Source organism: Rhagoletis pomonella, unplaced genomic scaffold, assembly GCF_013731165.1.
Source record: "Rhagoletis pomonella isolate Grant_MI unplaced genomic scaffold, Rhpom_1.0 Rhpom_scaffold_00003, whole genome shotgun sequence".
NCBI classification, from domain to species: Eukaryota; Metazoa; Arthropoda; class Insecta; order Diptera; family Tephritidae; genus Rhagoletis; species Rhagoletis pomonella.
In genome coordinates, this window is record NW_023458557.1 from 89,433,682 (window position 1) to 89,456,679 (window position 22,998).

At 35.6% G+C, this 22,998-nt stretch overlaps 2 protein-coding genes across 2 annotated transcripts; one reads left to right on the top strand and one right to left on the bottom strand.

Moving 5' to 3' along the window:
* Positions 1 to 6,927: 6,927 nt before the first annotated feature.
* Positions 6,928 to 12,375, top strand: LOC118736679. The gene is made up of 5 exons (XM_036466718.1): positions 6,928 to 7,002; positions 7,741 to 7,879; positions 10,470 to 10,555; positions 11,543 to 11,696; positions 11,774 to 12,375. Exons 1-5 carry the CDS (start codon positions 6,928 to 6,930, stop codon positions 12,241 to 12,243), a joined length of 924 nt encoding a protein of 307 aa, XP_036322611.1. The 3' UTR covers positions 12,244 to 12,375.
* Positions 12,376 to 14,760: 2,385 nt separating this feature from the next.
* On the bottom strand, positions 14,761 to 21,274 carry LOC118736680 (beta-1,4-glucuronyltransferase 1). The gene is made up of 4 exons (XM_036466719.1): positions 20,622 to 21,274; positions 18,377 to 18,811; positions 17,988 to 18,297; positions 14,761 to 15,092 (listed from the first exon to the last, which is right to left on the bottom strand). The coding sequence occupies exons 1-4, from the start codon at positions 21,272 to 21,274 to the stop codon at positions 14,895 to 14,897; spliced, it is 1,596 nt and encodes a 531-aa protein (XP_036322612.1). The 3' UTR covers positions 14,761 to 14,894.
* Between the last annotated feature and the right edge of the window lie 1,724 nt (positions 21,275 to 22,998).

A 22,998-nucleotide genomic window follows, 5' to 3' on the forward strand; every position in this document is an offset into this window, starting at 1 on the left:
TATTTTATTTTATTTTATTTTATTTTATTTTATTTTATTTTATTTTATTTTTTATTGTTTCTCCGTTACGGGTTCACATCAAGTATTGGTTGGTATACAACAAAATACTTAACACTATTGATTATAAAGTAGTATAAGAGAAATATAATCTTCAGATTGGTTACAAACGGATATTGACAATACTACACAGTTGCAAGCTTTTCTGTTTCTTAATGCTAATTTATATTCAGAAATTTACGAACTATCGATGATGTAGATAATATCACAGATTTTTGTATGGCCCTTCGCTTTTCTACCATGTTGAGTTTTTCCAGGCTAGTGTTCAATGATTTTGGAATAACTCCTGTTGTCGAAATTATAACTGGAATCACCTCTACTTTTTCTAATTTCCACAAATCCTTGATCTCGTATGCTAAGCTCTGGTATTTTCTGTATTTCTCCATATAACAATCTTGAAGATTGTGAGTATTTGGTACGCCTATATCTATGAGGAACGCTTGATTCACTTCTTTTTCGACCACTATTATGTCCGGCCTATTGTGTGGCATTGGACGGTCCATCAAAACTGATCGGTCCCAATATAGCTTGCTCGTTCTGTTTTCAATTACAGCGTCTGGAGTATATTTAAAGTACGGCAGCTCTTCCGTTACTAGCTTATGTTGTATCGCTAGACTCTGGTGTACAATTTTTGCCACCTGGTTATGTCTGGTTAAGTATTCGGTGGCTGCTAACGTGACACAAGCTCCTGTGATGTGGTGGATGGTTTCTGTTTGCTTTTGGCATCGTCTGCATAGGTCGTTTTCAACGGAAGCACGCATAATATATTTCGAGTAGTTTCTAGTCGCAATAACTTGATCTTGTATAGCGATCATAAAACCTTCAGTTTCGGCGTAGATGCCGGAGTGAATTAACCATTCGTTGGAAGCAGCGTTATCTACTTCAGAAGCGTCTAGAGCATGTGGATATCTGCCATGAACCGCTTTCATTTTCCAGTCTTGCATGAGCGACTGGATATGTTGCGTTCCTGATATTAATTCGATTGCAGAAAATTCACTAAGATTTAATGGTGAATATTTTAAATCGGCTTTGCACACGGTTTGGAGTAGGCTGTTCTCTTGGTTGTGGAAGTATAAACGAAGGCTTTGTTTACACTTATTATGTAATTGCTTAATGTCTACCATCCCTCGACCTCCCTGTCGACGTGGCAAGTAGAGACGTTCTACTGCCGATTTTGGGTGATGCGTGCCATACTTTGTCAACAATGTCCTTGTTGCTCTCTTGACGTTTTCCAGTTCTGTTTCGGACCATTTTACTACACCAAAGGTGTATGTTAAAACCGGTATCGCAAATGCATTAATGGCTTTAAAAAGGTTATTCCCATTCAAGCATTATTTCAGCAAGCTCTTTACTCTTTGGAGGTATTCACTAGTTATGGCTGAAACTATTTCACTGTGCTGCATCCTCCTAGCCTGTAAAATACCAAGGTATTTATATGTGTCGTCTTCTGTCATCGAGTCTACAGTTTCATGAGTCATTAATTCAAATTCTCGCCTTATAAGTTTTCCATTTTCCACACTTAATCTTCGACATTTTTCTACTCCAAACGACATTTTTATATCATTTGAAAAATCTTCTGTTTGTTCCAGTAGCGTATTCATTTGACGTTCATTTGCAGCATATAGCTTTATGTCATCCACGTACAGTAGGTGTGAAAGTCTATATTGCGATACACGCGGTGCTTTTAAACTAAAGCCGTAGTTTGACGCATTTAGTATCGAAGAAAGTGGATTTAGCGCCAGACAAAACCATATCGGACTCAAGCTATCTCCTTGGAAAATACCTCTTTTAATAGGTATGGGAGCGGTTTTTATGAGTCCGTTGTTATGAAATAGTTTTAAAGTAACTTTCCATGAGTTCATAAGTTGCTGCATAAGACGTTTTATGTTCGGCGATATTTTATAAATGTCTAAAACCTCCAAAAGCCAAGAATGCGGAACAGTGTCAAAGGCTTTTTTGAAGTCGATATAAGATGTATAAATATTTCTTTGATTATGGTATGCTTGCTCCATTATGACTGTATCAATTATCAGCTGCTCTTTGCAGCCTTTGCTGTTTTTAACACATCCTTTTTGTTCGATGGCTAGAATGTTGTGCGTATCAAGATCAGTACATATTTTTTCGGCTAAACAAGATGTAAGAATTTTATATAGGGTACATAGGCACGTGATGGGGCGATACTTAGAAGGGTTCTTCGTATCTTTTGGGTCCTTTGGTAGCAGATATGTACATCCCTTCATTAAGAAGTTCGGTACTTGGGATTCATGTTTGAGGAATTTCGTAAAGTGTTGAGCTACCATACTGTGTGTGCATGTAAACTTTTTTATCCAATAATTATAAATACCATCTGGCCCTGCAGCCCGCCAATTTTGAGTGCTCTCTACAGCTTTTTTGATATCGGCCTCACTGAAAGTCGCGTCTTCCATAGCTTTTATAGATTCCGTTCTCTTGTACTCATCGTGGATCCACGCTGAATCGGTTGCATGTTTCGTGCTGGTTGACCATATAGACTTCCAGAAGCTTTCGATTTGCTCGGCGCTAGGTACTTCGGTTATATCTTCAGTCTTGTTGCGTTTAAGGTTTCTATAAAACCCTCTTTCATTTCGCTGAAATGATATGTTTTGTGTTCTTCTCTTTTCTGATAGAGTATACCTACGCAAACGGTTTGACTTAACAGCTAGTTTTTGGCGGATAGTATCTAGGTATTGTTCAGCTGTTTCATTCGACGGATCATGTTTGGAGTGCTTTTTATTTTCGAGTTTAATTTTATTTTATTTTATTTTATTTTATTTTATTTTATTTTATTTTATTTTATTTTATTTTATTTTATTTTATTTTATTTTATTTTATTTTATTTTATTTTATTTTATTTTATTTTATTTTATTTTATTGTATTTTATTTTATTTTATTTATTTTATTTTATTTTATTTATTTTATTTTATTTTATTTTATTTTATTTTATTCTATTTTATTTTATTTTATTTTATTTTATTTTATTTTATTTTATTTTATTTATTACTTTATTATGTTTTGATTAAGTTGAGTATTTATTTGATTTGGATTTTTTTGTTGTTATTTTTCTCTTTTTTTTTTTTTTTTGGTCAAAACTTTCTTTAACTTTCCCATACCCTCTTCGAAACGAAATGCCTTTCCTTGCATACATTATGCAAATGTGCTAAGTTATTGCACCCGGTACAGAGGCGGTTATACTGCTTGACCGATCACATAAGGTGCCTGTAAGTGGGCAATACAATGGGCACTGCCATTCACTTCCATGGGTGTGTATGTGCATAAATACAGTACAGAGCTCAATGGACGTTTGAGAACCCTACGTGCGTCTCTTGTAGTCACCGCTATTATAATGCACAAATCGCTTTTCAATGGCAACAAACTTCTGCGCCACTAACCTTTCACCACCACTCGGTTCCTTTGCACTCTTCGTTTACATTCTTCAAGTGCCCTACGCCTCAGTACATAAATTCAAAACGTTGGACTTAATGGTCGATTGAGGCAATTCATTGGCTATATGTACATAGACATTTCTCCTTAAGGGAGCGGTCAGTTATGAAATGTTGGTCTGCGGATTGGTAGATGATTTATTTTATTTGCAAGTAAGTATGTATATGGATGAATGAAGTTATAGCTGTCGACGCCTCAAAGTATACGACAGCTTTTATTCATTGCTAAGTTGATTGATCCTATTTGGTTATTTGACGAATAGCAAAGCACTGTACATAGTTATATATTGTATTTTTTGCTTCCTTGAATTTCTTTCCACTTTGAATTACGACACCGTTTAGGGCGATCAGAAGTATGCAGAATTAGATGCTAAAGCCACTGGGTTAACTACTTTAACATTCACTTTTCATATTTCGGTTAATTCACATGTACATATTACATATTCTATCCTCATACCCACTAATCATCGCCTTACGCTAAAGCTCCTTTCTTGGAATCGATGAGCTTAAAATATAAATGTGTGCGCGATTTCCGCCAACATATTTTGTGCTTTTATTGGCTTCCAAACTGTTTTGCAAACACGAAAAGCTTTATTAGTACCAATTAAACTTTCAGGACGAGCTTTTCTAATACTGCAACTACTTGGTTTAAAAGAGCTTTTCAAACAATTAAGTAGGTAATTGAACTTTGACTTTTTTTATGGCAAAACTTTAAACGCTAGGCATAATTACTAAAAAAAGTATAGTTTAAAAAACTAAAAGCTCGCTTTTATAATTTCCATTATCAACTATTACATAGTTGCATCCGAAGCTAACAAAAGCGAGGTAAAAAATTATAGAACTTTTGCGTTAAGGGCGCCGTCTTACGTAGAATAAGAGTAGTATGCTTTCATATTGAAGGGCCAAATCTGGTATAGCTTCCTTATCAAATGCTTAATGCTGACGGCTACTAGCATAATCCGGGTTACTAATATCATAGATCTGAAAGTTTGTGAGTGAGCGCCTGTGAGAGTATGTTTGTTCCTCTCTCATACCAAAATGGCTGAACGCATTGCAATAAAACTGGACACACAGATAGATTATAGCCTATATAAATTAGATTAATAAAGAAGCTTAATAAAATACTTTACTATGGTAATGAAACCAGAGTAATTTAAGAAAGGTTTATATCGAAAACACTTTCAAGAGAGTTGCCACCTATTTATAAACTCTAAATTAATATAATTTACGAATACCGAACAAGAGAGATTTAATTAAGGTTGCCCCACTTTAATAAATAAGCGTATTTAAACCATTTTAAATACATAGGTGTCAATCGAAAATATATTTAAAAAGGCCTTATTTATTTATTAATATTTTAAGAGCGGGTTGCCACATGTTTAGAAGTTCAGAATGAATTAATTAACAAATGGATATTTTAATGCTTCAAATGAGCGCTTTAAGTAAGCTTAGTGTCTATAGTATTTTTGGAGAAAGTTGTCACCTGCTCAAAATATTTTAATGTCACTTTAATTAAAAAGATAACTTAAACCGTTTATTATGCACAGGTGTCAATTGAAAATATGTTAAAAATTCTTTATAACTTGATTTATGTTTGTGTATAGAGTTGCCAAGTGGTTAATAATATACTTAATTAGCACATAGAATTAAATATTTCAATATAAGTGTCAAAGGAGAAGGATTTAAGTAGGCTTAGTATCTAAATTTCTTTTGAACAAGGTTGTCATCTGCTCAAAAAGTTCAAATTACTTTAATTGATATGCTTATTTCAACCTCTTAATATAAATATGTAGGTGTCAATCGAAAATAAGTTAAGGTTTTATTTCTTTGTTTTAATTTTTAGAGAATCAATCTTACCAACAAATTAAATATTTTAATATGGGTGTCAAATGAGAGTGGTCTAAGTAGGCTTATTGTCTAAAATGCTTTTGAAGAAGGTTGCCAACTGCCCAAAAATTTAGAGTCAATTTAATTAATAAGCAAATTTGAATTAAAAAAAGGTGTCAATTTGCAAAATATTAAAAATTCATGGCTTATATTTTTGGAAAGGGTTGCGACGTGTGGTCAAAGCAACAACCCAAAAAATACGCAAAATATTTATTTGTTTTTATTAAAGTACACTTCTCTCGAAACAAACTGATTTATTGGGCGTCAGTTTCATGCTTCCAACTTCAACCGCGTAATTGTTCCTTCCACCAATAAACATATATACATATATATGTATATATGTAAATTTACGTATGTAACGTATGTTCGTGTATGAGCATTTCATTCATTCCTTTACTTATTTATACACGTATACAAATACTTACAATTGTACACTCCTCACCATATCAATAGCTCATAATTTTAATCCTTCGTACTTACAGTTTTCCTTAGGTTTATTTAATATTCAAGTATTTTTATAAGGTTTTGTAAACTAGGTTAATTTATTTAATTTTCATTTATTTTTATAACTTTTTGTAAAAATTATTTTTATAATTTTTTATAAAAATATAGCATATTCTACGTATAAATCCAATCTAAAAATTGTATACAAATTTGAAAAACGTCAACAAAGGGCCCGGCCGTGAATAAGTTAATAATATTTTTAGAAAAATTGCGGATATGCAGTTTTGTAGTAAATTCAATTTTGGTAAAATAAAGTGCAAATTTCAAATGGCTATAAAATACCGTAAATTTTTTTTTATTTGCATTTTCTTCCATACAAAGTATGCGCGACAGAATTTTTATATTTGAAACTTGCACTTTATTGCACTAGGATTGAGTTGGCTAACAATCGCATACCCGAAATTTTTCTAAAATTATTATAAGCTTATTAGCTGTCAGTTATTAAGATAGAGCACTACTTTCCTTGTTTTTTTTTTTAATTTCTATAAGATTTGAAAATCGAATTTAAATGATTTTTGCTATACATATAATATGCTATATTTTTATAAAACATTTATCAATTTTAAATAAACAAAAAAAAAACTGTAAATATTAAGGCGAAAGAGGGTGCGCTATTCAAATGAGGAGGACTGTATGTATGTATATATGCCCGCCTATGTCACATTACCCGCTTCTCCTTCCATCTAAACGCAAATGAATTTTTCATGTTTTTCATAAGCGGTCAACAAAAAACATACCCCAGCTGATCTTTATCTCGTGTCACGTCATTCATTCATTCACTTACTCTAACAACCGACGCGTATTTTAGCAACTAAATATGTATTACTGAACTTGACTTAGTTTTAGTTAGGCAAAGCAAAGTGAACGTGATAGATCTAAACACCAGGAATATAAAAATGGAAACATAAATAAATAAATAAATCTGTGTAAAATATGTGGCCGCAAATTTGGTATAAATTTGTGTGTATTTTCTTAAAAACGTAGAAGTACACACATACATATGTATGTAAACTAATCACAATGCTATGGATGGAAACGTATCTTTTCTATTGTTCCGTGCGTTTGGGTCTCATAGTGGTGGCAGCATTTGCAATTGTGAGTGTTTTTTCTTTTATGTTAATATATTATGCATATAGAAATGGGAGGTCAAATTTGTTTATACACACATCCATACATATGTTTTTTTTTATGTATGGATGTATGTATGTATGTATGTACAGTATCGGTCATATCTATAGCACGCCATTTCAAAGTGATATTGTGTGCTACTTATGTTTATTTATTTATTTTTAAGAATTTTCAATTAAAATACAGTTCTTTCTCTAACAAACCCCATATGAACCCAAGTTTAACAATTTGTAGAAAACTTCAAAAAAGTGCGACAAATTTTCACCTAAGTTTCAAACTTTTTTCTCGGAAGTGTTAGAATTTTTTCGTGTACACAGTTTTTTAGCCACTGCAATTTTAGTCTGATAATGTGCAAATTTCAAGTGGCTACGAATTACCGTTAATTTTTTAGAATTTTGTTTGTCGCATTGGCTTCCATATAATGAATAAATTCAATTTATTTGTATATGGATGAAAACCGCAACACCGTTGGAGAAAAAAATTCTAAAAAATCAACGGTAACTTTCAGTCACTTGAAACTTGCACATTATCAGACTAAAATTGATTGGGCTATAAAACTGTGTATTCAGAAAAATTCAAGTACTTCTGAGAAAAAAGTTTGAAATTTAGGTGAAAATTTGTTGCACTTTTTGGAAGTTTTGTACAAATAGTTAAACTTACATATATATATATATATATGTACATATATATGTATATTCTCCATAGATTCAGGTATTCATACCGGCAATTTTGCTGCTTTCAATGGGCATGGACTTGCTGGATCCAGTAATAAAACTATTCCAAAATGATGATCAACATGGCGAAAATCGTGTGGTACTAAAAATTTTAAACTGGGTCGAAAATCGTAAGTCAAAAAAAAAAGGTTAAAAAAATATTTATTGCATTAGTGTTGCTTTTTCTTTACTTTTTATGAAGTTAGTAAATTATTTAATGGCTGTATTTGAGGAAGTAGCATCATACAGGGCATTGATGAAACGGAGTTACCAGTTTAAATAAAGCTTATTCATACGGTGACCATATTAAAAAAAAAAGATTACAGACAGAAATGGAACTTGTATAGTGTATCAGCCAACACAGCTGGCGTAAGTCCCATTCCACACTTCGGAGTTACAAAATGGCGACGAACGCTGGCCAAAAACGTGTCCAAAAGCAAAGTGGAAAATATTCCTTTCCCGCGGGTATTTCCCTCCAACCCCAACAAAGCACCAAATGCTCTCTCCGTGCTTACTGCGACTAACTCCAGTACAGCGACAAGAATCGCCGTTTGGGAATGGTAAAGTGCGCCATTTCTATCTTTAGCGACAGCTCTGGGCTAAAATAAAGTCGGCAGCAAAATCCGTATGGAATAACTACTTGTAAGCATAAACCTGCCGGAGGAGTTTGGGATATTTTAAACTGAATGAAAAGATATAAAGAAGGCTGTTCACTTCTAATAGTATTCTATTCTAAGCTAATTAGCTACGCGTTGCACAAAGAATGCAGTCTGGGTTCCTGGGCACAGCAATATTCCTGGAGGCAGCTTTGCGAAATAGCTGACATGGAAGAGAACTAATGTGTAGTCGTTTAATTCTGCCACAAATGCCGTTAAGCAAACTATATTCAAACGAATTATGAGTCTCAAGTTCTCCCTAATTGTCTCTCCATTAGTTCAGAGGTCGGTTTTATTAACGGCCACATTCGGGAATACAAGAAGAGCGTACAGGCTTCATAATGACCTTTACCGTAGTTGAAGGAACGAAGAGGAGGTAATGAGCATCAAGTACTTTTTTTACCACTGCCCTGCCTTTTCCTAAATACGACCGCGTAATCTGAAACACATCTTTTACGATTGCAAAACGAACTAAGAATTCTTGAGTTTTTACAATCTTCTCCGCTGTGCACAGAAAAATAAGTGGGTCCTTCGCATTTGAAAGTAGATGAGGTACACATCAGCTCACGCTAATACATATAATGCTAAACTTGGCCATTGTGATTCCTTCAGAGACAAAAGAATCGACTCTCTTTTAATTTTAATTAATGACTACGAGTCCCCCGGTTGGGACTCTGCCTGTTGTACTCAGGGAAAGTATTGAGCTATTGTTGACGTCCTTGATAAAGATGTTCATCCAGTTCCTTGCATTTGCTTGATAAACATGAACGCACTAGCCCTCAAAGCTTCAGGATTCGTACTGAAACGTCTGCGAAGATTGGTTGCGTTTCGCGTTCGTAAGCGGGTTTAACCGAAACCTGCGCGAAAACAATCCTTGTAGCGTTGGGACTAAAAAAGGAAGAATACGTTTGACACCGTCGTTTATTCTACGCTACTAGAATATATTGAAGACTCCTCCCTACCGTAGAGACTAAACCGGTTGTAAGGGAATTATCAGAGTGGCCACCAGTCGTAATAGCTTTTCAAGACCAAACGTCCAAACCAAGAAAGATTAAACTATAGGTCGCACAGGGTGGAGTCATATCCTTGTATTGTTTAACTTCTACAGCTTGAAGCTTCCTAAAAACCTATTACAAGCTGATCTCCTCCACCCTTTGGAATGTTCGGATATACACCATCTGGGCTTAGTGACTTCAAGTACTTAAAGGAGGCTAAAGAAAACTTCGCTGACCTGTCAGATACCATCCGCGATGCCAAGTACTAGTTTAGTCTGATGGCTCTTCTCGACGTGCTGTCCACTTCTGTCTGTGTCTGAACCTAGCCTGCTAATACGTTATATAACATCCATCGGATTTTCTGTGCAAGAGTCCAGCCAAACCGATAGGTTCTTTTGAAGTATCTTACACAGCCTGGCAGACTCTTTTATGTTGTCAATACCACTGCAAAAGTCTCTATAAAGACTTAGTTTTGGCGTAAGGTTTGGCCTCTTGCACAGAAGTTCTGTGAACCTTTTACGATGCTTGTCAAGCTCAGAGTTCCACCGTTGGACCTCTTTTCCCTGCCTGCTTCTTCTTAGCGCACAAAGTAACCAACTAAAGTAATGGTAACATTGCTGGTCGCCCCTTTAATTAATTTAATGGTTTTGAGTTTAGGGAGTTCTAACATTCTCGTATCGGGGCGCAACTCAAACTTTTCCCAGTCCGCCTTTCGAGGTCTCCAACCTTTTAGCACTTGGCAAGTTTCAGTTCTAAGTCGAAATTCAATGAATCGATAATCAGATAGAGACTCCTTGTCCTAGGCGATATATCACTTCATCATCACTGTCTTCTGTTGAAAAAAGTAGGTTTGTTAGATATATAGTAAATATGTAGTGGCAGGTATTAGTTAAGTACCGTAGAGTGGTACAGTAAGTAGTAAGTAGAAAATATTTAATGAGTGGTAAGTATTCATTATGAAGAAGAAAGTAGTAACTAATAAGTGGAAGTAGTAACTAGTTAATCAATGAAAAGTAAAGCTTCAGCTGTCAATTTTAATAAAAAAAACTTCACTTACTACCACCTTACAGATGCCCAAGGATTTACAGCTACAGCTGTTACTTTTGTAGCAGTACATATAATTTGGTGTATTCTGGCAATTTTCGGTGCATTGAAGGTGAGTGCCAATTTAGTACCTTAAGGAAAATATCCAAAGATTTTGAAGTGAATCTTCTCTCCACTGGGCTCTAATTTCCCACTGCAAAGAAATGAAAAAGCAACAGAGGAAGGTGGGGATGGCGAGGGTGGTTGGGCATGATCGACATTAAGATTAAGTCTAAGATTGAGATTAAGATTACGATTAATATAAAGATTATGATTGAGATTGAGCTAAAGATTAAGATTAATATTTAGATTTAGACCAAGGTTTAGATGAAGCTTAAGATTATGATTAAGATTAATATTAATATTAATACATCTAAAAATAAGATTCAGATTGAGCTTAAGATTAAAATGAAGATTGAAATCAAAATCACGATTAAGATTAACATTAAGAATAAGATTAAGATAAAGGCTAAGATTAAAATTGAGATTAAGATTAAGTTATTTGTTTTTGTTATTTATGGCTTTATAACAATTATATTAAAGAATTTTATTGAGCTTGAGGCCGTTTATAATTAAAACTATTTTGAAATAAATTATTGTTGTTTTTCCACAATAGTTTTCATTAAAAAGGCCTCAAGTTCAATAAAATTGTTGTATTAAGATTAAGATTAAGATTGAGATTAATTTTAAGATTAAGATTATGATTTAGATTAAGATTAATATTAAGATTAAGTTTAAGACTTAGATTAATATTAAGATTGAGGTTAAGATTAAGATTAAAATTATGGTTAAGATTAAGACTAAGATTAAAATTTATATTTATGTTAAGATTAAATTTAAAATAAGGTTGAGATTTTAATTAAGATGTCGATTGAGATTAAGATTTAGCTAATCGTACTTTATTATGTAGAAAACGTCTCATTTAATATGGTGGGCTTCGTACGTCTGTATACACGGGTAATAAGAGGTTTCACTTCAATCGCGTGCGGAATCCACCCACAGCTATTTTTACCGTATGTATTAAAAAAACTTACCTTACTTTTTCTCTCCCTGATTGTAGCTTAAGAAATGGTTTTTACTTCCCTTCATGATCAGCGAGTTTATACGTGTGATGCAGGCCTGCGCTACGCATATCATTCTGATGATTATCTTGAAGAAGAAACTAAATTTAGGCATCTTGATCGCCTTAACCTTGCTGGGTGGTTTCCTTATATGTAAGTAGGCATTTTTGGTAAATTTTCTTAGAACCTAATTTTGAAATGTAATTTTTTTTTCTTGCTCACTTGCTTAGTATACCTTGGCTACAATTGGGCCACCAGTGTTGCTCTCTTTCAAATCATCGAACTCGTACACACTGCGCGCTATCGCAAACTCTATGGTGATGATCCATTCAATCCGCAAATACCGCCAAGCTATGCAAATGCTTCGCTACAACATGCCTATGGTACAGTAGAGAATGTGCGCGTGCTGGTCACACCAAGTAGCGGTGATATTGATGAGCAGAAACGACGGCAAGGCAAAGCGTTGACCACAGCCATGCCAGTAATCGCGGTTTTACCTGCAAATTATAGAAATTCGTATGGGCCACAAGTGGAAAAGAAGCAACGCAATTCTGCACAACAGCCACAATTGCAACCACAAGCTTACAAGACATATGAGTCAGAACAGAATGAGTACAATGCTGAATTTAATAATTGGCAATGGTCGGAGTTAATGGTCGGAAGACAACGAAAGGCGATGATGATTAAGCCGAATTGGTAAAAAATGGGCACGGAATTCTGTTTGTATGGAACGCGGAACCGGTTTAGAGGAGAAAATATTGCAAAGTTATACTAAAATTATTATAGATATTTTGTGACTACACATAAGTGAATAAAATGGCAGAGGCTGTAAAGTGGATAAATCTTTATTTCTTTACATGGAAGATTGTCGCGACTGATGTCCAGATATTGAACCAAATGCAAGATTGTTATACGTATAGAGTCAGCAAAAAAAGGAACCATCTCTCCCAATGCAATAGGATCAAAGGATCCGTTGACCTTGACATGATCAGACCATCATTAGACCACCTTTCCTTAGCCCAATAGTCATGATGATTAATAAATCTTCTGGTTAAACTTCCGTGGACCACTGCACCTACGTGTCAAAACTTAATAAAATTTAATTGACACGGCTTTGATAAAGTATCTTCACAATGAGCTCAGCATACTTCGTCCTATTCGGATGGCCAGGGGAAATTACGACCAACCAATTTCAAGGGCGAAGCCAGACCAATCCCGGTGATGCATGCAGGCATACGGCATTTTAGTTTGCAGATTCGGCAACTGGTTTACTAATAAAAACCCTAAAGTGAAAAAGAGTTGAAACCCAGCTGGAGGGCTTTTAAGTTTTCCTTTTATGTGTGTGAGCTTTGGTTAGTCGTTAGATTCAGACCAACCCGAGAAAACGTAATAGCGAATAAGAACAATTCACTCGATAACCACGTTTTGTCATCCGGAAATATGTGTGAGCTATTGAAGCGGGCAATTCTTCGGTAGATGCCAAGCGTCAAGAGGGCTGGAGCCAATGCAAACCTTGACAGAGTTTGTTAACTAACTTGGACCGAAGAATAAGGGTCAAATCAGGTAAATATGTCAAAACGAGGAGTTGTATCCACAGATAAATCACACTTCGGCAACAGAGAAAACAGCGAAGGTTTGCTGCTGGCGTACTTTCCTTCGTGCCGAGAACGAAGTTTCGCCAGCAACGCTAATCCAGACCGGTTGGAAATTCCCAAGTGTTTTAACCGCAATCTAGTAAAAGCTAGGCAATCTTAAAGGAAATATTGTCACCCAGATCCGGTGTGATGTTTTGTTAAACTTTCTGAGTCCTTATCCGACAGTGTTCTGTTAATACATACACCAGAATTGAGATAATTAGCTTTGCGCGAAATTCACAAAATGTTAAGGGAACTCCGACTCTCTCTTTTTTTTCCTGATGATACTTGCTCGAGGGTGCCACGTCTGGCCACTTCGTTAGCCAAACAATTTCCCTCGATATCAATATTGCCTTGCAACCTTACAAGTCTGACAAGTTAATACTCCTAAGCGACCGACAGAGTAGTCCAGAGTTTCCTTACAGGAGATATGGATCTCTCGAACCGCACAACAGCAGCCAATTGATGCTGATGTCAGATAGTTGTACTGGCTCCAACTTACCGACTAGCGTATAAGTACTTCTCAAGTGAATTCCACCAGACAAAGAATAAATATATATAAAATATAATGGGGTTAAGAATAGTTTTATTTAAACAGGAAATAATTTTGGGAGAGAAGCCCCATCTCTTACCTGCATACGTATTTTGCCCTAGTAACTGTATTCAGCCACTAAAGCCGCCTTCGCTCTTTCTCTTCGATATTATCTTACCATCTAAAATCAATCCCAAGTATTTGACTGTATCAGAAAGTGCCAGGCAAATGCCTCCAATCGAAGGTCTAGTCGCTTGAGGTACCTTATACCTACTAAATAGTGAACAAAAACGAGATTGATCTTAGTGATGCTGTTACATTTACATCTTGAGGAAGGGGAAGCATCCTTGATCTCATACGCTCACGATTGTTTGGCTTTGGTAGCCTACTATGCACTTGACGACCTGCGATCGAAATATTGGTAATATTATGCTCTTCAGCGCCTTACTTTCTCTCCGTCTAAAGCCCTCATACCGACATAGTGAGTTTCTACTCCTGTCTATAGTCGAACAAAATACGATGCTTTGTTGCCATTTTATTTGGCGACCGTTAAGTCCTGATAAGCGATTGGCACTCAGTGTCAAGTCAGCTAGTGTATTTCTATCAAGTAGAAGCTATTCGTAAAAATTATGTCTTTCAGAAGCTGGGTACACTTGAAGAAACTAGCTAGACGAGCGCAGCAAATATTTATTTTACTTTTCAATCAATTCCTTTTCGTTTACTATCGAAACTATGATCCCAGGAGGCATATGCTAGAAGCTGACCTATATTTCGCGCATGTCAGAATCTGCGATGTAAATACAGGCTATCACTGGCATTCTCCAAGTGTAGATATTTGGGTTTTTTTTAATGGGATTTACAAGAAATTCTAACTACTAAGATCGTAAAAATGCGCATTTCATTATTCAGGACATATCGGAGTGGGAATGCCCGTGCTTAAAAAACGTTTAATTATCTGTTCATATAGGTTTGTAGCTGTCTTCATTCGGTGTTTATTGTAGCTTTATATTAACTTATTAATAGGCAATAATATTGAAATAAACGAAAACCCTTTCAAATAATATCTAAAAGTTTTTTAGTTAATTTATTAAATACAGTAATTGTATGCTTAGTACTAAAATTACAACTGAAAGCTAGGCGAAAAATTCTTATTATAAATAGATACACGTTTTTTATATTTAAATATCACGTTCGGCATTTGTTATTGATGCCATATAAAATTTTATACTCCGGTTGTATTACATTCTTAATGAGTCTATTCGTGCCTGGTACATATTTGAGACGTGGAGAATTTCTAACGAAATATTTTATACCCGGCGAGTGAACCAAAAATGCCGGATGAAGTACGAAATAATCATATCCCAGTAAGCACATGGCATAGCCCTGTAAATAAAAAATTAAAGCACAAAATAAGAAATAAGTAATAATGTATACATACATGTGGCAAATATTTCTATTTTTTAAATGGGACCACGTATTCCACTGGGATAGTAGGTAAGCACCTTACGAGGTAATCCATGTTTTATTTCAGCTTTTAGTATCAAAATTATCAACATGAACACCTCGCACGACGCATTACGCGGTCAGTTACAAAATAACGTGCCGCCGAAGTTATTTCCAAGCGACGAACCACTCCGAGCGACTGCTCTACATTCTACGTACTTTATAAAGTGGGTCTGAAATATGTGCTTTACTAATATATGCCATTGGTCATGATAACCATTTTGGTACTAAAAGCTGAGGGAAAACATGGATTACTTCGTAAGGTGCTTACCTATTTTCCCAGTGGGTATACAATGTTCCGACGCGCCGAATAAATTTCATAATGGCTCCACTAGTAAGGAAGAAAGTACATATATTTTAATGCAGCACAAGAGGAAGATAGTAGCTATAGAGGCGACTACCGACAATGCAACAGCTCATCGCGCAAGCATCGTGGACCTCCCAATGCCTCTGATCCAACAATATAGTGTTTCTTAGTTAACGATCACTTATCCAACCAGAAACCTTAAATAACCATAGCCGAGCCGAGCAGATCGGGCTGGCTAGCCAGCTCGTGGACCGCGACACGGTGTGCGCTGAAATCCAGTACAGATGTACGTCTGTGATAGTACATAGCACATCTAAACCTGCCCTGTACTCTGCCGCCCATCTTGAGGAAGTGTGGTGCACTTTTATCGCAGCCTAAGTATCGATGGGGTATAGTCGTTGTTCTGGTATGCAGTAACAGTTGCACGGCTATACTCAATCTCGACTCTTGCGTCCTTGTTCGCGCACTCTGGGCAACGAGAGCAACCCATGTGCGAGCTGCGGTAACCAATCCGAGTGGAGCCTTTGGTCACGTCAGAAAGATAGTGAGCTTCGGTGGGGCCACTCCGACTTATTCGGTTTATGGGCTCACTGATGTCTGCAGCGTGTGTTCTCCACTTGCTAAGGCTGCAAGCGGGTGTCTGCCTTGGAGCAAGCGGCTTGCCATATAAACTTGCATTCGGTTGCGAAACTACCCTTGCCCCAGCAATGGGTTGTGCGCTGGGTTTGGAACCCGCCACGTAAAAACAGGCTCCAATGAAAAGGAGACACAAAGCTTCGGATGACCAGCGCCAAATAAGGAAAAAAAGAAATCTCGATACAGAGATTTACCATTATATTGTTTCGATTGCTGCTCAGTAGCTCCACCGTCGTCTGTATGGATAATACTTCTGCCTGGAAACTACTGCAATGGTCCGGAAGTTTATAGGATTAATTCAAATCGAGCTCCGCGCAAGTAACTTCCGGGCCTAAGTCCTTTGAACATCTTCGACGCGTCCGTACAAACATTTACCGAATGAGGATTTGTCATGATTTCACGACAGCCTTCGACCTCTATAGTAGAGAAATCGTTTTCTCCGCACTACACTGCATGATACCGGATTTCAGCGGGATTTTCTGATTCAATATTTTAACGTCAATATTAAGAAATAATCCCAGCTGCACCCTCTAATTTGCCTCTAAGCGCCCAAGGCCATCGTGGCCAGAATATTTGAACAGAGAACAAAGATCTCGGTCCCCATGGGACCCTAAGAATATACCAAGAGGATGTCTACGTCATTAGTCTGTGCGCAGAGATATATCTTTAACGAAGATATCACAACGAAAATATTTTAATATTAAGCAATATTCAGGCCGGGCTATTGCGCGGATATAATAGGAAAAGATAAACAATATACCAATGAAGAATTCTAGAGGGTATCTTAACAGATCATTGCTGATTAAGAAGTCACCTGCATAAACTCGGGATCTGGTCTAGCGATTTATGCAATTCTCTGACAATGCAGGCAGGCAAGCAGGAGCCTACTTCGAGGATTCCGAGGCTGTCATACTAGAATACCCGCTGGGAGTCGTTCAAAGAAAAATTAGTTAGGTAAAGGACAGAAGTATTTAGATTATAGTAGCTGTTAAGTGGCACTGGCCAAGAGGCAAACACGCAGCGAGAATGGGGCTTCGGTATATCCATATCTCCTATAGACGGTGTTGGCAAATTTTTTAGGGAATTAGGGAATGAGTGGATCAAAGCTGTTTTCCCAGTGCGAGTAGTGTGGCGAACATTTGCAAGCAGTCTCCAGATCAGTGGCCAAATGGAAGATCGACCTTTGTGTCTCGGCAGCCGGTTCGAAAACGCCCTATCTCAGAAAATGGTCACAAATCGCCGATTTGACTGCCGATATATTAAATTTACATCAAGATACAGTGTTCTTCAAACATTTCCTGAGTTGGGGCGTTCTTCAACCAAATTCTGAGACATGGCATCCTTCAAACAAGTTTTGAAATAGGGTGTTCTTGAAAAATGTGCGTGCCTTTTTTGAACCAGCTTTCGATACAGGTCGGTCTTTCACTCAGCCATCGATATAGGTTCTTAGCATAAACGATTGATCTACTGCATATCCTCTTCCAATAACTCTTTTGTAGCCGTCCTAAAAGCATTGTTTTTAGAATCCAATGGCTTTATTAGCGGCTTCTCAAGAACTGGTTCACTTTTATTGATCAGATAACCTCCAGCTCTCTTTAACAAATATGTTTTTTCACTTTTTCATCGTACGTTCTTCATACGCTGTGCCGAAGAAGTATCTTAAGCTATGTATCCCTGAACTTTGGATTATAACTTTTCGAACTTAAAAAAGGCCCAGAATTGTATGCACGAATTTTTTTCAAAGTCTTTTATGAATTTGATAGCCTAAAGGTACCATTTCGTCTATGTATTTAGAAGTTTTGAAAAGATTCAATACTAATTTCAACACTCACCTGTATCCGCTTATTCGATTGTCCTTCCCATGTCACACGCTCATCGAATACGGGCTCGTGATTATCGCTTATGTAGAAAGGTTCCCAGATCTTGAAATTTCCTTCTCGCTTTGTTTGCGAAAAAAGAGTTAACTCTTCAGCATCCGAAGCATTTTCCCATTTGCTTTGCATTGGCACCAAATGACACAGTTTACATAAATTTGAATGAAAATGTATCGCGGTTTTATTGCGCAACATTTCTACTAAATAAGTTTTATTTTCAGGCACTTCGCTCTCCTTGGTTACCTCAAAAACGGGAATTGTAAAGACGCTGAAAATCGTACATGAAAAAAATTTATATTTTAAAAACAAAGAAAAAAAACCAAGGCATTCATAACTTAACAACTTACCGATTCGGATTGGCCTCCAAATATACGCTTCGATTGCGCTCGACCATCTCCAAAAAGAGGCGCGGTAAATCAGGCGATGGTATCAATTCAATATCTGATGCGAAAATAAAATGTGTATTGACAGCTTTGCGTGCTATATTACGTCCAACATTGATAGGATAAGTCATATTGTGCCGCGTCTTGTACATCGCAGTACGATTGACATTTTCATATGGCGGTACGTCATCACAATCGTAAGGCCAGCGCAAGGCTTCCTCCTCAGTCAGCGGTATATACTTGGGCATATCGGTTGCCGGAAAGTAAATATGGAAAGTGACATAATCTCGTATGTACTGACTTTCAGGTAGACAATTTCGCACAAATTGAATGCAACTCAAGGTGACATCGAAATCGTAGCCGGGCGCGAAGAGTGCAAAACTCAGGGGAGCTTGCCAACTAGCGATGAGAAGAACATAAAATACAATAAACAATAAAAGAAGAAGTATCAGAGTAGGTATAGTAGAAGTTCGACTTGAAGATGTGGTCATCTGCGAAATATCAAAAAGGTTAAATGCTACTAGTAAGGCATAGATTCGGATTAGGATATTTTTAAGAGAGTTTCCACCTTTTTTAAAAAAAAATTCAAATAAATTAATTAATAGGTTAAATAAAGTAGTACAATATCGGTGTCAAAAACGATTTATTTCAAAAAAATTATTGCAGGTGCCTCATGTTCAAAAATATAAAATCAATTTGACTAAATAGTTAAATAAAATACTCTAATAAGAGTTTAAAACGTCAAGAAATCATCGTCATTACGAGAAAATATTTTTGTCAGGGTGGCCAACTGTTAAAAAGTGTCAAATAAATTAAATAAGAAGTTTAACGAAACTGTTTTCATATGGGTACCAAACTATAAAGGCTAAAGCAAGCTTTAGTTCGAAAATATATTTTAAAAAAGTTGCCACCTATTCCGAAAGATAAAATCAGAGCTTTGTTTCAAATATATTTTTGAACAGGGTGGTAACCTTTTTCAAAATTTAAAATCAACTTCACAACGAATATATATTTTAAAAAAAAGTTGCCACCTGTTCAAAAAGATAAAATCAAGGCTTGGTTTCGAAAATATATTTGTCAGGGTGGCCAACCGTTAAAAAGCTTCCAATAAATATAATTAACAAGTTGAATTATATTCTTTTCATCTAGGTATCAAACGAGAAAGTTTTAAGAAAGCTTTATTACGGAAATATGTTTAAAAAGTTGCCGCCTGTTAAAAAAAGATAATAAAATCAATTTCGTTTTCAGGTGAAATATAGTCTTTTCCTAAGAGTTTAAAACGACAGAGGCTTAAAAATGCTTGGTTTCGAAAATATGTTTGAACAGGGTTGCCACCTTTTAAAAAATTAAAATCAATTTCATTAACAACTTAAATGAAATATTTTCATATGGGTATCGAAGAAGAGAGATTTAAGAAAGCTAAATTCGAATGTATTTCCGAATAGGTTGGCTACCTGTATAGAAATTCAAATACACCTTAATTAAAACGCTTAAATGCACTATTTTAATTTGGGTATCGAAAGAGAGAGATTTTAGGAAGCTTACTTTAAAATTTTTTTGAATAGAGTTAAATATTCCAAAGTAATTTAATTAGCAAGTTAAATTAAATATCTTAATAAAATCTAATATCAAATGAAAGAGGCTTAAGAAAACTTTATTTGGAAGATATTTTTGAAGTAGGTTTCCACATTTTCATAACTTCAAAATCAATTTAATTAAAATAGTTCAGATATTTCAATACTAGCCCGCCACATATGCGCAAGAATGTGATCCTAAAATTTTTTAGAAAGATGGCAACTACCTTAAAAAAAAATAAAACCTTTTATAGCACATTTGCAGACCAAATCCTTTCATTTGATACCTTACAACAAGTTGAATGAAATACTTTAATATGGCTATTAAACATTCGAGATTTAAAAAAAAAGCTTTATTCAAGACTAATTACGAAGAGAGTTGCCACCTGTTAGAAATTCAAAATAAATTTAATTGCAAAATTTAAACGAAATATTTTAATGTGAGTACTAGGAAAAGGCAAATATCGAGACTGACTTAATTAAGATAAACATCCAAGTAAAAACATTAAATTGATCTACGTATATCGTTTGGTTTAACCGATTGAGGTGCAGCTGTAACATTTGATCATCTGAGCGGGACCACAGCTAAAAGCTACTGCGGACATATGTATGTAAAAATTTTAAATAATACTCACCGTTCAATCAGAACTGGCAAACTATCGAAGAATGTATAATCGCCATTTGTGGTCAATGTAATACTATCGGCACAACCTATCCATGTGCTCACTTCGCCACGTATATAATTTTGCACCAACCAATACTTGCCATACTGTATCTTCTCCAACTTCAACGGACGATCAACACAATGCAGCAATTCCTTCAAACGTTCTCCCAGTGTGGACTTCTGCGCCAACTCTCTCAATGCTTCACTATCATTTGGTTCCTCCTCGAAAAGTTCTTCTTCAATAACTTTATTTTGTTGCTGTACATAATCTGCCTCTTTCGATTTCAAGTCCTCTTCTATAATACCTTCTCCCAGCGAGGGTGTTACGATTAACACTTCCAATTCACGGCTGTCATCGGGTTCGGCTAATTTGCGACGTTGCAACTCTTTCTCGAATAGCTCATCGCCGAAGAAGACTTCGTCAGCAGTTCTATTTAATTGTTGTATATTACTGAATGTTATACCCTCTTGTATGGCAATGCTGGCACGAAAGGCATGTCTCATAAAGACAAAGAAGCCAATGAGGATAAATAAGGAGAATACGAGTACTGGAAAGTCGCGTTTTAGCATTTTAAAATAGGGAGTAGCAGTATTAAACTGGTTGTGCTTTTTTACTTGTATCATGGATTGCTGGAAAATAAGAAAAGTACGTTTTTATCAATTTATTTTTCTGATTATTATTATTGTTATTATTAGGGCATATTGTGCTAACTCTTATCTAGTCACCCCAACCTTAGCATATTAAGCACATTGGAGGTTGTCATGTTCATGATTCTGAATGGTGTATAAATCTAACCCTGGCATTCAGTAAGCGGTCTCTAGTCACTAATAGTGACTTTTGGTGGTGAACTTGGATTTTGAGACTACTTGGTACTCAGTACGTTGTCTCACGTCTCTAGTCTCGAAAAAAGTCACTAATTTGTCAGCTGACTAAGAGCAGGTCTCAAAAATAAAAACTTGGAGAAAAATTAATTGCTTTCCATTTTATTTAAAAAAAAACGCGAATATGAAGCGAGGAAATTTGTTCAATAAAAATTTCGTTAGGAAATAAACCAAAATGCTTTAATATCATACAAATCCATTGAAAATAAAAATTATTTTTTTTTTACATTAAAATCTAAAGATTATTAAGAAAAATAAAACTAATAAAAAAAGTAATAATAAATAAAAAAAAAATATAAAAAAATCCTCTACGCCCGAGGAGTACTCGAACCCGGACCCTCTCGACCGGCAGCATACATAAACGCTATCAGTTGACTGTCTGTGTTTGTTTTCACCACACATTTTTGGTGAACTTTTTGTGACTCTCTCCTACTGAATAGCCAAATCATCTCAAGTCACAAAAATAGTCACTAATTTCTAATCTCAAATTTAATGACTTGAGATGAGACTTAATTACTGAATCCCAGAGTACGTCGCACTATATGCGGGCAGTCTGCTGTCAGGTATACGGTGAGAGTTATTAAACCATCTCTGCTAAAATTTAATAGCCGCTCCAAGATTCCACGAGTTATGAATCTTTTGGGCTGCCTTTTGCTCTTTGTCGTGCGCTATTTGTTTGCAATTTGCAAGTCCTATCATCCACTTAAAAGCTTTGTGGTTTGGCTCGGAACCCACCACAAGGTTACTCTATTGAATCATGAGAATTTATATGTATCTTTAAATTTATAAAATAGCCTTTCGATCGTGAGTTTTTCTTTTACAAAGTGACAAAAAAAACATTATTTTTGCCTAATATGCATGCATTCATACATACATATATAGATATGGATGTACGTAGTAAACAACATACTAAAAAATTAAGAGATTTACTAATTAAACATCAGGACTTAAGCTGGATTTGTATATAAAATGATTCTGCAAGAATTTGCTTTGATTTAATACATGGGCTGTAGATGTGCAATAATGTTTTACTTTTTCGAAAAGAGTTGACGTCTGTTAAGCAATTAAACTCGAATTATTTCATTGTCAATGCCACCAGGTGCACACCGTTCATTGGAATTTCAAAGGTGAAGAGTCAAATTATATAATATCTAAAAAGTTAAAATAATTAAAAAAAAAATGGATATACATAAATCGCACTGTTTTTGAGAAGCTTTGTTTATTAACTTAATTGTAGGAGGGTTCCCACCTCTTAAAAAAAAAATCCAATTGTGTCAAATGAAAGAGTGTTAAGAAATATTGAGCTTCAACAACTAGAAATATTTCCAAAGTCTTTGAAGAGGGTTGTCACCTGTTTACAAATTTAAATTATTTAAAAAGTTATATGAATTACTTAAATATGGGTTCAATCGAAATGGGCTTAAAAAGGCTTTATTTCTGAAGTATATTCAGACAGTTGCCACATG